This window comes from Dermacentor silvarum, chromosome 9 (assembly GCF_013339745.2).
Source record: "Dermacentor silvarum isolate Dsil-2018 chromosome 9, BIME_Dsil_1.4, whole genome shotgun sequence".
Classification (NCBI taxonomy): domain Eukaryota; kingdom Metazoa; phylum Arthropoda; class Arachnida; order Ixodida; family Ixodidae; genus Dermacentor; species Dermacentor silvarum.
Window position 1 is genome coordinate 160979998 of NC_051162.1, and position 15508 is coordinate 160995505.

At 45.1% G+C, this 15508-nt stretch overlaps 2 protein-coding genes across 2 annotated transcripts in view; both read right to left on the reverse strand.

Annotated features, from left to right (window-relative positions):
• The window catches only part of LOC119464599 (diacylglycerol lipase-alpha-like), a 219523-nt gene extending 214613 nt beyond the window's left edge, over nucleotides 1-4910 (reverse strand). The window contains exon 1 of the mRNA XM_049655733.1: nucleotides 4296-4910. Coding sequence (XP_049511690.1) covers nucleotides 4296-4390 — 95 coding nt within the window. The 5' untranslated portion in view covers nucleotides 4391-4910. The remainder of the gene's footprint in view (nucleotides 1-4295) is intronic.
• Nucleotides 4911-9731: 4821 nt separating this feature from the next.
• Nucleotides 9732-15280, reverse strand: LOC119465073 (keratin-associated protein 6-2-like). Its single transcript, XM_037725887.2, has 3 exons — nucleotides 15121-15280; nucleotides 12213-12656; nucleotides 9732-9876 (listed from the first exon to the last, which is right to left on the reverse strand). The coding sequence occupies exons 1-2, from the start codon at nucleotides 15130-15132 to the stop codon at nucleotides 12234-12236; spliced, it is 435 nt and encodes a 144-aa protein (XP_037581815.1). The 5' UTR covers nucleotides 15133-15280; the 3' UTR covers nucleotides 9732-9876; nucleotides 12213-12233.
• Nucleotides 15281-15508: the final 228 nt, after the last annotated feature.

Genomic DNA, 15508 nt, shown 5'->3' on the forward strand with positions numbered 1-15508 from the left:
ACATTTAGCTAGAAACTTCGTGCTCAATGGTGAAACTAGACAAGAAAAAACTTCTTTCTTGGTATGTTGCCTGTAGGCAACACTCAATTCAATTCAATTTTATTTCTGCACTTCATACATCAGCAATTCAGGGAACAGGGACAAAAAGCTTTTGTCAATAAAGGGTTAAGAGTGAATGCGTCCCGAAACGCTCGCAAAACTAAAGATGTTTATCATACCGAAACTGAAAAAAAAACACTGATCACCGGAAATGACACGGAAGCCGAAATGTTGAGAACCAGCGCAGAGCTTATAAGCATGACTTCTGAGATCCATAAGCGCACCGAAAGTCTCGGAGGCCATGTTGTAGGACATGCGTCATATCCGCTAACTACCAGGACCCCAGGCCTTCTGATGAGGGGCTACTCAGATGTGAATAAAACTGGGTGGTTACCAGTACTGTGGACTTACCAAGAGTGTTGATGATGTTATACTACTCATTTATAACGAATTTTCGCCATACTAGTAATTTAGTCCCGCTTGACTTAAACGTTTCAGTGGAAGGTTAAAAAAAATAAGTAATCATGATAAAATCTCTGGCTTTCCATCGCACTAGGACCACAACCCCGACACGCTGAGATCGATCTTACCACGTGCCGAATCCGTTATGAGTAACCTAACTAAAGTGGCTAGAATCCTAGGGTGGCTAGCCAGTAACCTAGCCACCCGAACCTAACCTCACACAGCTAAGTTGTCTGTTCTCCATCCCACCACCTCCCGACTCCCATCGAGAATTTCTCCACACTACGCAGCGATTCGTTCACGCATTGCAAGTTTAAAATCTCACTGTACTCTCTGACGTGTGACAGGCACATGGGGCAACGAACGCATCAAAGTGACAGTCGTCGTAGCAAAACAAGCGAGAAAGAAGAACAAGAACATCACCGCTGTGACATTGTTCTACAAAAACGAAGTACATCGACTTGTGCGTCGTCAAATTCCAGTTCGTTTTTTTTTTCCTCGTGCCTGTTGTTGTTGGCGAATTCTGAAAGGTAAGGCCTAGAACTGCCCACACAGCAGGTCTTTCATTTCTTTCCTCGGTCCTGAAAGTTGCGCTTCTTGGTCTGACAGCAGCGCGTCGCCAAGAAAACAGCTTTTGGGACAACATTATCATTCGCGACGCTCGGAAATGCCTTTTTTTCTATTCTTTCTTTTTGTTATTTTGTTTTTTGTTTGCATGCAAGAGAGGGCGTGGGATGGCGAGCAAGAGCATGCCCGACTGTTTTACAAGATAACAAGACGCATGCATTTATGCGGCCAGGGTAGAAAATAAAAATCGAATTGGCCGAGCATCAGGACACAGTGGCGCAGTGCTTTGCAGTAGAATTTACGGCGCCTTTTTTTTTTTATCTTTCTCCATGCAGTTTCTACTCCACTACATTTTTTTTTATTTTTCAGAAACTTTACGGAGGCTTTTATCCCATCCGGGTCACTACGCTATTCACGACGTTAGACCTCTTACGTCACACGGACAACAAAGAAGCCCTCTTGGCAACGCGAGCGGCGAGTCGATCGGAAACTAACCATGTCAAAGACAACGAAATTTTAAAAATAATAATAATAAACGTCAACTTTCTCATTCTCTCTCTGTCTCATTGTTTCTTTTTTTTTTCTTGCAGAAAGAAGCGCATCGTAGGAAAATGCTTTTCTGACGTAAATGTTGGCCATTGAAACAGCTTTTAAAAAAAGAAAAAAAATTATGAAAAGCAAATGACTGCTTCGACAATTAGAGTAGGAAAAACAATTATCGTTAGGGTGGAAGAGGGATAAGAAAAAAAATGTCACAGTTTCGCCCTAAGGGCGAAGCAATGAATGCGATAGCAACACAGCAATGTCATACGAAGTAATGTGAGCGGCTTTGGTAGCAACAACACGCAGAACTGTTGTCGACGCCATCGGCGTTTTGCCCGCGTTAGCTCAAAATGCGTGCGGCGTTGGTGACTGTTGCTGGAGCCTCTCATATAAATAGGCACTTGGTGCCGCAGCTAAACGTCGCGTCCCTTCCTTCCCCCTCCCCCACGGCCTCTCGCGCGTCTGAAGAAGGCGCGTTTGCTCTACATATATGGTGATTGTAAAGGAGAAACGAGACGCCTAATTCTGCAGCCCTTAAGCGAGCAAGGCGCAGAACGCGCGTTTGTTCTCCGCCATGCGTTCACTCCCCGTGAAAGACGCGCCCCTCGCGCCCTTTCACTCGCACATACAGCGTTCGGCGCGCGGCGACGATTTCATCTCCAAATGACGTCATACGGAACCTCACGGCGACGGCGACGGCGACGCCGACGGCAGAAATCTGCTTTTGAGTGTCCATATAATTGCTATCGCAATAAAACAACAAAAAATAAGGCGAATTTTATATTGCATTAGTGCCAACTGCGCGGACTCGTGTTTCCAAGTTTCAATTTGGTTATAGTAAGATGTCATAGTCATTTAAAAAGTAATTTAGTTTTCACGCCTTCTTAGCGAACGCGACATAGTGGGTAAGGGCCTCCGCTTATGGGATCAACAAGAAGAAAGGGCAGGAGTGTAATTATTATTACTTATGTTGTAAATGTTTTATATCATTCCTCATCAAAAAACTTCTTTCCTTCGAGTTCTATTCGTTGCTATATACACTGTATATAGTCCTTTCATTAATCGATGCGTGGTCAGTCACCCTTGTGGGTCCACGTCATCTTCGAAGGAATCAGCCTCAACGACAACTCTCCACAATCATTCTACCGAAAGAATATTTTATCTATTGGTGCAAATAGCCTTGGTCGAGCCCGAAAGGAAGTGCGTCAGATTGTGCACGAGTAGGTCATTGCTACGGGGAGGTTCTTTTTCCTCCTTTTACTTTTCACCTTTTCCTCCTTATTATCATTAGATTGCATTGTTTTCATAATCTAGCATCGTCGTTAAAATTGGCATGACCACTTTTTTAAAAAAAATTACAAAAACTATCACTTCAATGTACGTTGTACTGACCAATATGTTAACAGGAAGCAATGACTTAATAATATGTTTCCCTTGCGAGCCATGGCCAATACCCCGCTCGTGGGTACGTGGTATAAGTTGGAGGTGACAACAGCAGCAACAACAATCAATCAATCAATCAATCAATCAATCAATCAATCAATCAGGACAACAACTCGCCACTGTGGCTATGGCGTCCTACTACTGCGCGCGAGGTGGTCAGCTCGATTCCCGGCCACGGATGAATGTGAAGCCCAGAGTCGTAACCGCTGCCCATTTCCCGAGACAATTTCTGTGACTGCATCTACACTCTGTTCATTATCACATCTATTGCATGCAACGGGACAAATCTATTATTGTTTTGATTGGCCGCGGCGCCTTTCACCACCCTTTTAAACGCCGCGAAGAGATGAATCCTCTATGATTAGATAACCCAGCTGTGAGTGAGACCAGGTTAAAAAAAACGTTTTAGTATCAATTTCGGTGACGCCGACGTGATTCAGCTTGTCACGCTAAGAGTCGGCTGATAAACGCGCACGAAGGTTGCGTTGCCGTTTTCAGCGACGGCAAGTGATTCACCCCGTGAGATTAGATAAAGTTATCCAATCTGCAACGTTACCCAACCTAATCGTCTGACCACGCGGTATCGCGCAGTAATTTTACAAGGCGTCAATCGCCCGCGTTTTCTCCGACGAGAGGGCAGCGCTAAGTGACAGACACAGTCCGGGGCGTCAAAGTTTCCAGGAAAAGGAAGGGGGGAAAAATACAATAAAAAGGTCTATCGCCTCCGTAGCGGCCGTAAGTGCCTGCTACCATGGCAACAACATCCCGGTAAGCTCCATCCGAGAGAACTCTTGAGAGGAGGCTTCGCTTTGAAAGCAACGCTCCTCCGCGCACTGCGAGCACATTACGGCGAAGCCACCCTGCTGCCAACCCTCTCTTTCCCGGTTTCTCAGTTTGGCTCCCAAGTTTGGGATCCATCAAGCGAATTAAAACCAACCGATCGGTGACTCGTCTCCGAGCCCACTGTAGACGTAAAACGACACGCACTGACCCTGACGATTTAATTACAAGAAGCACAAGCACAAACTCGAGCTCAAGTCATCGCGTTCAGACCGCATTACTCCGAACGGTCGCTCGGGACGATGCGAGAGCTCGCGCTTTGACTGCCTACATGCCCGTTCGAGGGGAAACAAATCAGTAAGTAGATAAAAGCGATGTACTGCAAAGTCAAAGGCGCGAAAGTAGACCATATATATATATATATATATATATATATATATATATATATATATATGACTTACCATATTGTGTGTAGCAGTAAGAGGAATATCCCGGGAACCACGAAGTCGTCCGAGCCGACGGACCAGCGCCTCTTGAACACCACGACACCCGGCATCACAGGTAATAATCGTTGTCAACACACGCGCGCGCGCGCACAAACAAACACACACAAACAGACGGACACAACGCACGTTGCACACACCGTGCTACAACTGCACACTGCGCGTTGCACTTTCAAGGGACGCTCTCCGTGAACTCGTCAAGCGACGAGCGCTCGAAATGCGATCGCATCGGAACACAGCGACGGCCGCGGAGGCTGCTTCCCGGCGCGACGCCGAACGAGCAGCAGTCGAAGCGAAGGAACCCCCGCGCGCCGCTCCCGGGAACCACGCCGCAACGTCTTCATCGCCGAGTAGCAAGTTACTATGCGTCTTGGTCGTTGTCCTTTCAACCATGCGCACTCATGTCTTGCGAACGCGTCGAATTTTCGCCCGCACCTCGGCGGCGAAACGTCTACACGCAGGATTTCCGATCGCAGAGAAGCGCACGCGATGCACTGACAGCAGCGAGCCGCGGCGACCACTTTGCAAGGGAAGATTCTCCCCCCAGCCAACCACCGACCGCCGCCGCACCACACCGACGCGCGCTTTTCCGGAGACACCGCGGAACGGCGCCACCGAGAATGTTTCGGTATGAAGAGAGTACGGACAACTTTTGTTGCAGCGAGGAGAAGCCGAGCCAGCGCACGGCGCGAGGCGGCCATGTTCTGTGCATTTCGTTATTGTTGGCGACCAAAGGAAAACGAAATGAGCGGTGCGTTCAGGATAATTTTTTTTTGTTAAGATGAAAAAGTCTCCGTATGGGCCAAACTCTTGTTTCTCTAGTGAATTGCAAATGCAATTAAAAAAAGAATTGTGAAAAGATTCTGCAAATTCTACGTTGCCATCTTCGGTGGCTATTATTGTTGGCGACTGAAGGACAGCGAAATGACCGGTGCGTTCAGAATATTTTTTTTGTTAAGATGGAAAAGACTCCGTATAGGCCAAGCTCTTGTTTCTTCACTGAATTCAAATAAAGTGCAAAAATTGTGAGAGACTTCCGAAAATTCTGCGTATATATCGTTTAACTACCGCGAATTACTGCAGATAACAGCACATACTGTTCCACATTTTAGCACGTCAGGCTGGATTCTCATATTAAACTCGGTTACGAAGCTTTTTAGTGTTTCAGTGGCTTCATTTGTACTCGAGTACTAAGTATTTTTGGCCGCACTGTGTTCGGAAAGCTTTTCTTTATTCGTATTAAATTCGGCTTCACACTATACGTGGCCTCTTAAGTAACTTTAACTATGCCTGCTGCATTAAAAAATATTCCAGTGACTCACTGTATCAAATCTCTCATTTAGCATCCTAACAATTTGCATGAATTGATCGAGAATAAAAATATTCGTAGCGCCGAAGCTGCGAAAGAAGAATGGACGTCCCTACGACTGACATCGCTGAAAAAGTACAGAACACGAGAAGCGATGCTGAAGCGTCACTTACTCAAGGTTTACGCAGATTGCTTAAGACCATTAGCTGTTGAGCTTCATGCTGAGATTACTAGAGTAAAATCTGGCGCTGCAGTTATTCATCCGCTATTTCAGTAAGGAGTGGGTGCGGAGCTTTTACCAATTTCGCAAGGATTTTTTGAAAAAGAACACTGCAGTTTCTTTTGATGTTCATTGCGGTTGGATTGGATTGAATACTAGTGCTTAGAGCAGATGGATATTTTATATTCATCGTAAGTTCAGTGCTAAGCATAGTATAAACGAGACTATTGTTACGCAACAAAATTGCACAAAAGAATGAGCGTCGAGAATTTGAGTACTATAGGACCCTTTTCACGGTGATCACGTGGGTACCGCCATGTTTGCTTACATGGTGACGCATCTATTGCTTGCCTGGGCAGCCTCCGTTGCATCACTGTTAATGTGCATGACACCGGTGCGGCTCAGTAAAGCTCAGTCGCGGCGGATACCGCATACGGGTGACTGAGTGGACGACCTGAAGCTTTGGCCACACCTTCAGAGGGCATGTAAGTGCTTTCGGAACTCATTTCGCTTTGTTTAAATGGTGTGAGTAGTGTATACGGTGCTTGTACTAAAAGTGCGGCTGAAAATTTATTCCAATCTGTCCGAACATACCATTTCTGAATTAAATCTTTATCAGTGTATTTTGTTATTCTTTATTTATTTGCCAGCCTCTGCAATAGCGGCTTGTCATGTTTCTGACTCGGTAACGCTCATCGGTGCGATCTCTATGTGGTTGTTTATTTTCTGCCTAATGACTCACGGGTGTGCTCTGGTTCTGTCAGTTCTTGCCGCGCACAACACTTGGAACGTAGATATCCTGTAATATTTAATACCTTGCAGGTAAACCGTATTATGACTGGTCAATCGCTTACTCAGTGGACCGTCTTGAAACGTTCAGTCTCGAAAATTCGTGTGTTTTCGGTGTAGTCGTCACCCATGCTTCAGTGCATTTATTCAAGAGTGTGCCCATTCACGTATTTTTGATACGTGGGCGATAGAGGGTATTAGTGTTTGTAGGAGTGGGATGTATATATAGTATAACGTGCGAGAAACTAATTAACAGGAAGCAGCGCTGCTTCCTTTGTCGCTGTGTAACGAGCGCTACTCACTTTTACCCACGTTCCATGGTCCTTTAATTGGAGGTTAGCACAACTCTGATGGATGTGTGAATTTTTTTTATCCTCCAGGAAAGCAGTGCCTCGCGATGGGTCGGCCATTCAGGCAGTTCTTGTATGCAGCAGTCCATGAACTTGGCCATACAGATTCATTTTATTCCTTAATATAACTTAATATGCCAGCCACTATTTTTGCAGACAACTACTGCACACCTATTCCCTCTGTCATTCCACATTTTGCAGCATGAATGGATCACAGTGCATTATTGATCGCCCAGTTGTATTTTCAGCAGCTGATCGCACAGTCGCAGGCCAGAAGCGGTAATGGTTTCTCAATCGCGCGCTTGCGCCTGAGGCAACGTGCGTCGCGTCACCGAAAGCGCCATCTTGTTTCTCTAGAGCAAGGTGCAGCGCGAGAAGGGTCTGTAAGAATCTACAATGTTGGTGCAAGCCAGACGAACACTTTAGGTACGTCATTCCATTATTCCCATGCTGGTTGAGCTGCAATGCTGTAGAAGCCAAGTTGTTAATTCCCGAACTTTGCGGAGAAATGCATTGGCGTTCCAGTTACTTTTGTGTTTCAATGAATAAAACTACGTTTTCCTAATAAAGTAACTCGAACGTCAATGCATTTCTCCGCAAAGTTCGGGAATTAATATCTCGAAACTGGTGTCAGCCTTAGAATTCGTTCTAACTGGATCCGCCTTGCGAACTCCATGGCTAGAATTTGCAAATTGCAATATGGGCGATAAGGTAATTAGTTAAAATTTGAGCAGTGAATTTTGGAAAATCAGTCGAATATGCATTTCAATTTTCGTGCAAGTAATGCCTGCCTCTTCGAGTAGACCAGTTCACGAAGTAGAATTGTACTATCTGCTACAGGCCACCTATAAAAAGTTTTGAAAGTGTTCGCTGAAACACCCTGTGTGTGCCGCAGATGTGGGGAACCGCTGCAGATGTGCTGGTTAACACTGCATTCTCTACTGAATTACGCAATAACAAACAACAAACGCCACCTAAATATTCTCACTACAACAAATGTGCGCCTTCATGCGCATCATTCGTATAATTCAACGAATGGTTCTCTAGAAGCGTACGGCTACTAGCCCATATTTACAATCATCGTCGATGGTTTCTGCGTAATTTTTTCGTATCTTCATTTACACACGAAGAAATTACCCCTAAAAAGAACGCCCTGTCCTAACGTTGCTTACTTCTTCCTCTGTTGATTTGCATCTAATTCACTTAAGTTAACGCGTACCAACTAGCCCAACAACAGGTAATACTAAAAGAGCAGTGTCTCACAAGGACAGCAAAATAGCCTCATCACATTTCCGAGCATCTCGAACGTATTGATATGAAACGAAGGAATGATAATAGGAAAGTACGCACGAGCAACAGTCGGGAAAGAACGTGGGAGTATTGTTCCGACAGGCTGAATGAAGTACCGAAACATTCGAAATGCCGAGCGTACAAGCAACATACAATATATGCACACTTTCTAAGCGCCCAGCCAAGCAACATACATGAATCTACCCGGAACACATGCGCACATGCGGCATTTCGAACAATTCCAACCCAAATTCTTGGGAAGCGAAATTTGGGGCACAGCGATAACGAAAGAGAGAAACTTTATTTCATTACTCTCAGTCGTAGTCATCGCCGTCGAAGTTCAGCTCGGTTCCCGGTCTTGGTGTTTAGTAAACTTGTCTGAACCCACTGAGGTGTTTGATGTGATCCACCAACACTGGCCATAAGGTAAGGCATAACTCTTGTGGGGAACCGCTCCGGCTCTTCCAGGCGTAAAGAAAGGAGGCCGGATGTCTGAGCGATTTCATAAGTAAAACCGATTCGAATCCCAAACTATAGGACAGCTTTTTTTTCTTCAACTGCAAAGGTTTGTATCTGAGAAACCCGTACGGGTTTCTTTTGTACAGCTGCATGCTACTATATAGATATATGCTACTATATATAGTTGGATCCACATGCTACTGCATGTGGATTCAATATTTATTTTTCATGAACTTGCTTCCATATTGAGAGCTTCCGCAGAACTGATTAGCCATATTCAGTGTCCCAGTGCTTCGAGTTGTCGATTCATTAGCCCTTACTCTACGCTCTGCTAGCCTCCTGGTTGGCTAAGATGGTAGAGCGACCGCCCGGGTAAAGCGTTCGTTGTGGGTTCGAATCGCGGACCAGGACGAACTTTTCTTCAATTGCGACGAGAGCTTTCTGAGAAACGCTTATGGGTTTCCTTCGTACCTTCGCGCTGCAGTCGAGTGGATGACAAGTCTTCCCTTTCATAAGTCCCTTACATCCAGGCTGCACATGCAGGATCAAGAGACCATCCTGCTTCTTCTCAGATACCATACACCGTAAACCTTTGACTCTGTCTGTACAATTTCTAAGCAGTACACATTGTACTAGGAACATTCACGTCACAATATAAACATGTGCTGTTAGTGGCATCAAAATCTATGTGCTATGCATTGCTAAACCTTTGTGAATGGTTCGACAGCTCGCGTTTCCGGTCAAATCAAACTCTGGAGCTTAAGCGCTTCTTCATTTCGCTCACACAGTCTCGCTTGAAGATCACACAGTCTCGCTTGAAAACTGAAACAAGGATATGTAGAGATATGAATTAATAAAGAAATAAAATAAAACGCCACCATTGCGACTAAAACCGATCGACACGCCTGGCAATTCATGCTGAAAAAGTATCACAGATAAAGGAACATAACTGAGTCCACAAAATTATTATACAAGTATCTCTTTTATTTTTTCACGCTTTTATACAGTGGAATTACGCACAAAACATGACTCGTGGCGCGAGGTGACATTTTATTTGAGAAAGGAGGCAATAATTTACAGAAATTGCAGTGCAGAACGTGTGTTGGCCCCAAGGTGTCTTTTCTGCGACAGAAGGAAAACAAAAATCAAACGCTGTTTCAAACACTGAATTGGCTAAACACCGGACCTCTTAAAGGACTTTCTCTCTTTTTCTCTAACACTGAAGCAACGAGCACAAAACCTATGAATCTAAGGACTAGCAATTCCTAAACGCACATAATGTGACACAGCACACTTTTGGCATTATATAGTGAAATTTTATTAGTGTGACAGAACGCCTGAATAGCAAGAAACATATGTGGAGATTTAAGTAAGCGCAGCTATAAACTGCCCTAACCTGTAGTGAAACAAAAAGTCAGAGAGAACAGTTTACTGGTTCTGCGGAGTGAAGTCTTCATCAAACCACTAGTGGTAGAGAAGTGTGATAGCAGAGTGAAATAAGACTTTCCCTTGTTCCGGACTTTAAGGAATGGCTATATGTGAAATCATTGTAGAAGTAAGGAGCTATAACACAATTGAAATTGTTGGTTGCGATCCTTGAAATGACTGAACAATGGAAAGAATGCATGTAATAATTTAGCGTGTTGGACGTATCCCTTAGAGTGCGAAGCGACAACCTATAGGCTTTTGTTCAACTTCTGTGGCGCCGACAACAGTTTTCTACTGCAGTACATAGCACACGCTGTTGCTTGTTGAAGCATGGAGTGACACCCGTTTTGCTTTGGGGAAGTCGAGTCCATCGGAACGACTGCCTATCCCATCTTTGGGCTCTCCGTCGACTAATAAGAAGCCTGCTTCACGGACTATACAAAGGTAGCCTTAAATAAAGATATAGCTTTTCTTTCATATTACTTTTAGCATTGAAGACTTACCTTAAAGTATAATGTATAGGGCGTATTATATATGTGCTGCAAGGCCTGTGTTGTTCTGTGGCTGAACGTCACGATACTGAAGAGTGGGTTATGAGGAGCACCATAGTGGGAAGATTCGGGATAATTTTGATCACGTGGTTTTTTTAACGTGCACCCAAAGCCCAGTACACAGGAGCGTTTTTTGCATTGGGCGACCATCGGATTGCGGCCGCCGTGGCAGGGAATCTAACACACGACCTCATGCTACACAGCGTAATCACTTAGCCATGGATCCGCCACCGCCATTCAAGGCAGCCAACGTTTATGGCTCGCTTATATTATTCTTCGATACAAATGCTGGCAGATTTTTATCGAGAATCACGCCAAAGCGAGGGCCACCTGACGGTGTGACGTCAACCTTACAGCGGCTGCGTCTTAGACAGGTCCGCATGCAAAGCTCGAAGCGCATATACGATACAACGGGAAATACAGACTGGGTCAAATATGCATTCTAATGCAACGACGTTTATTCTCGAAAGCCAAGAACGAACAATAAAGAAGCAATCGCCAATAATTGGCATTTAGCGCGGTTGTAAAAAAATGAAAACAATTTAGCGGCTTCGCAGAGTAAAGGTTTTAGCAAGCCGTTAGCGTCTCAAGGTTTGTCACAGCAGAGTGAAAGTCGAAATTTCGCTTGTTTCGTATTTTCAAAGAAAAAAAGCCAATGTGAAACCATTGTCTAAATAAAGAGTTTTAATGGAACGGAAATGCCAAGCGGGTATTTTTATAGCGTAGTTTGCACGTGCTTATTACTATATCAATAGTCCACTAAGGAGACAAGCAAGACGAAGGGGTTACAGGAAGATAAAAACAAGTGGCCAACAGTGGACCAATAAAGGAAGCCTCATTTAGAAGCCAGGGTGAAGGCCGAAGAGAAGGGGGCTTGCCTTCGGGAAAGCCCGAGAGAGACAAATCTACTAATCTAAACATTGGCTCCAGCGTAGCTATTGTTTCCACACTGTTGATCCCTTACTAAAAGCTGTACATCACCTTAATAAGTTCGTGTTCAAATTGCATGTTTTAAAATGTCAGGGATTATGGTAATGGGAATAAGATTCGCATATTAACAGAAGAGCTTTAAAGAATGAATGATTCAATTTATAGATGCTGTTCTGCGCATAAAAGCTGGTTTTAAACGTGACTTATGTGGGGGCAAATGACACGAGTCGTTCCAGCGATAATCTTTGTATTCACAATTGTCATATACTTGTGCATATTTTGCAAAGTATGCCTTGATGATTCCAGAAATATATTACAGAAAAGAAACATGAAGTTTCATTAGTAGCCTGTCCGTCATAGTGGAGAATTCGAATGGCCAGTCACGGGCGTTTTGAAGCCCCTCACAATGAAAAAGAGAGCACTATTTGCTGTTTGCCTGATAAATTGAGTGAGTGAGTGAGTGAGTGAGTGAGTGAGTGAGTGAGTGAGTGAGTGAGTGAGTGAGTGAGTGAGTGAGTGAGTGCTCAAACGAGCTAGCGTTGTTCTCACCTATGAGTCTGGATCGGTCATTCACCCCTTATATCCGTAGCCGTGTCCCAAGCCTAGTCCTCCGTATCCGAGTCCTCCCCCGTATCCTCCGTGGCCGAGGCCGATGCCCAGTCCATATCCACCATGTCCCAAGCCAATTCCGTAGCCGCCACCATAGCCTCCTCCATGTCCTCCACCGTAGCCGCCGCCGTAGCCACCACCGTATCCACCACCGTAGCCACCGCCGTAGCCACCGCCGTAGCCCCCGCCGTAGTGCGGCGCCGCCTTCTGGTTGTCATATTGGTACGTGATGGCCGAGGAGAAGCCGCCGCCGCCATGTCCCAATCCGTAGCCACCACCGTAGCCACCACCGTAGCCACCGCCATGACCACCATAGCCTCCGTATCCACCAAGGTATCCAGCCGATGCGACGGTAGCCAGCACGGCTAGAACTGCGGTTACGATCTGTCGGAACAGATTCGCCACCGTTAACGCTATCCTTGGCCCACACAATTCACTCAGATCCGAAGATGGAACGAATTAGTGATGGCCTAAGCTAGTACTTTTAACGGCACGCTATTCGAGAAATACACATCCGATAATGTCGTTAGCGACAAATATGTCACTTGAATACTGCCTACGAGGTTTTCATTTTGAAGCGATGGGTGAACGCGTGGCAAATGACCTCGCGCTTTCGTCCTTGTTCCCTCGATGACGCAAGAAATGCGGTAAGAACTGCGTGAATTGTGATCTCAGTTACGACTCATCGTGTCCTCTCTAAAGATCACAGCAGTTGCGTAAGCTTTCATTATTGACCGGTATGCGCAAGGCGACGATATTACAAGCTAAAGAGCTGTGTGAGTGAGCCGACCGACAGACGGTTTGTGTGGGCTATGGCCCATTGTCAATAATGAGTGGGCGGCGAAGAAAAACAAAACAATATGAATCGGTCCTCATCTAACTTCTCCTCAAATCCACAGTCTCCTCTCTGTCTCTCTGGAGAATTTGGCCCGGAGTTTTCCTGCTCTTTCTGCTTCATTAACATGTGCGCCTTACAAGGCACACATTACAGGCCCTTATTTGCGCTTTGCTCTCGATTAGTTGCAGTCCGACGCCTACTTCCTTCAGAAATAGAGGGACTTGTCTTTCATGGCCCGTAATCAGGAGTGCCAAGGCATTATTAGAATGGATGGAAGAGAAAGGCAACTGATGTGGCTCTCTGTGCTTTTGGATGCCAGCAAATCTTCCCATATTCTGGTGATTAGGGCCGGGTTCGTCATCGACAAATGGGGTAGCATGCTGATTATTAGGGAAATCCGGACTAGCATAACGTTTGAATGACATTTTTCCTGTTTCTTGAAATGTCGTCCCACGTGCATTCGTTTGATGAATGTACTGCACAAAGAATGCGTGCTTGTCTTATGATTTAGTTTTTACATATGTGATGTGCGCTACGCGTTTGAAAAATTTTGTGGCTTTGATACTGTGTGATCATGACTAGAAAATGCAGTTCTAACGATGTACTGCAAGACCAAAGACGAAGAATATGTTAATAGATGGGAGTGCTTTCTGTGCATACGGTGCTGAGTATGTGCCGAAAACTTATGCGCATATCTAAGAATTCTCAGCGGCAAAAAAAAAAAAAACTCCTATCGTCGTGAATTTCTCATTCAACTTTTTGTCCTAGGCATGTATATGCATGCAGAAATAAACAAGAGGAAAGCAATATAATATACATATTGCTGTTGGAGGCGCCTATTAGATACAGTCGCATGCTAATGCGAGCAATGAGCAAAAAACTCCCCATGCAGCATAACAAAAGAAAGTTACATACGCTATTAAAGGTATGTGAGTATGTAGTTATTATACGCGATGCAGATCCCTTTGAACGGACGTTTCTATATATTTTGTTTGCGTTGGCTTGTTATCGAAAACACTCAGGCTGATGCAAGGCGCGGTGTAGACATGTTCAAGCAGGCATTCGTCAGGAACTATCATTCGCAAATTTTGTTAGATTCTCGACAACCATTTACATCGATCCACAATTACGATAAAGTACTTCGTACGGAAATATTGAAAATATAGCCTTCCTCCTGCCATAAATTCTTCCGATTGGTTAACGGCTTCGATGTTGTACTTCATTAGGAATTAGTTTTGTCGGCCGTTATATAAGCTTGCCAGCACCGCACAAACGGATACATTAGATGGCATAGCTTGCTCGGAATTGAAAATGAAATTCAGGACTTTGACGTGATAAGAGTACAACATGATAATGATGCATATTGTAGTGGAGCACTCCGGTTTAATTTTGGCCATCTGGGGTTCTTCAACGTGTACCTAAATTTAAGTACGCGATTGCTTTTGCATTTCGCCCCCATCGAAATGCGGCGGCCACCGCCACCTCCCCCGGGAATGAACCCACGACCTCGAGTTCACCATAGCAACGCCATAGCCCCTACGCTACCCCGGTGGGCATAGCTTACGTCTAGACGTCCCCAATTACTACCTGAAATCAAATAATCGCATGGTAATTGACAAAATTTTATGTCCCAAATCGAGCGATTCTTACATAACCAGTGTCTTATTGGGCAATACATTTTTTGCTGCCTTGTTTGTTTCTGACGTGGCTACAGGTAGCCGAGAAACGTCTGTGTCCATCCCGTGCCCTTGGACATGTGAACATCCTTTTCAGAATAAAACCGGCAACCTGGGGCTTTGCACCCGAACTTCACACACACTAAGTCACTCGCACGAGTAAAATGAAAGAAAGCGCCTTCTCGAAAGCCGTTCTTCAGCTGCCGTCAACTCATCGCAGAAGTTGGATTAATGATGGCCAATCGTAAATGACACGTGAAATATTCTCTGTTCTTTTTTGTTTCGTGAATGCTGTAACCTATGAGGGAAGACCGATACGAAATCGATTACTCACCAGAGTCCTCATCCTGAGCTTTTTGCAGAAAAGCACACCGAAACTATACACCGCACGGGCAACACGAAATCCACAGGAACGGCGACGCTGCAAGTGCCGAGATAGCGTCGCGTAAGCTTCCACTTGAGTCTGGCCACTGACCGAAAACACGGGAACGCTTTTTTATACTCGAATCGCTTCGCAGCCAAATTCAAGCGCAACAAAGGAAAGGGAGAGAGAGAAAGAGAAGATGAAAAGAAAGAACAAGAAAGGAACGAGGTGATACAGTCGCAGCGCAGTTAGCCCCGCCCTCCGTGGACAAAAACGCGCACTGGTTATACGGTAATGACTTGGGAACCGAGCAGATTCGTGCGAGGCGCGCTCGGGCGCCGAAAAAGAAGAAAGGAAG